The sequence below is a fragment of the Mycetomoellerius zeteki genome, unplaced genomic scaffold (genome assembly GCF_001594055.1).
Source record: "Mycetomoellerius zeteki isolate Tzet28-1 unplaced genomic scaffold, Tzet1.0 scaffold571, whole genome shotgun sequence".
Taxonomy (NCBI): Eukaryota; Metazoa; Arthropoda; class Insecta; order Hymenoptera; family Formicidae; genus Mycetomoellerius; species Mycetomoellerius zeteki.
In genome coordinates, this window is record NW_017257579.1 from 12,637 (window position 1) to 13,315 (window position 679).

Sequence of the window (679 nt, forward strand, 5' to 3'; positions counted from 1 at the left end):
AAATGATTGAGCGAGATCGGCATATGACATACCGCGAGATTCAGGCATCCTTAGGCATTGACATGAAAGCAATACATACGATTTTGCATGATCACTTGAGCGTACGGAAACTTTGCAGTCGTTGGATCCCACACAATTTGATCGAAGCTCAAAAACTGGCTCGTGTTAAATGGGGCAAAGAAATGCTCAAGAAATTCAACCGAGGTCGGTCAAATTTGGTCTACAACATCGTTACTGAGGATGAAACATGGATCTATTCGTATGAGCCAGAAAGTAAACAACAATCCACTGTTTGGGTATTTCAAAATGAACCGAAACCAACAAAAGTTGTTCATTCACGCAGTGCTGCCAAGCAAATGATTGCTTGTTTCTTCGGTTATACCAGACATGTGGCAACCGTGGCTTTAGAGGATCAAAGGATTGTAAATACCGATTGGTATACAACAATTTGTTTGCCAGAAGTCATAAATGAATTGCGTGAAAGATTCTCGATAAAATTATTCCTGAAATTAAAAAAAAATATTATTACACATTACTCAGATAAATAATTCTGTATGATACGTAGAAGAATTTCATATGGTTTTTAATCTATGGAGTATTCCAACTGTTTGAAATGAAGTAATTTTAAAGTCATTTGTGATTGCTTGTTTGTAAATTAAAACAGAAATGTTTGAAGATA

General features: G+C 35.8%; 1 protein-coding gene across 1 annotated transcript; it reads left to right on the top strand.

Annotated features, from left to right (window-relative positions):
- Positions 1-2: 2 nt before the first annotated feature.
- LOC108728011 (uncharacterized) lies at positions 3-450 on the top strand (the record flags this gene model as incomplete). The annotated part of the gene is made up of 1 exon (XM_018456349.1): positions 3-450. A coding segment is annotated over exon 1 (448 nt), but the record flags the coding sequence as incomplete, so codon positions are not given.
- Positions 451-679: the final 229 nt, after the last annotated feature.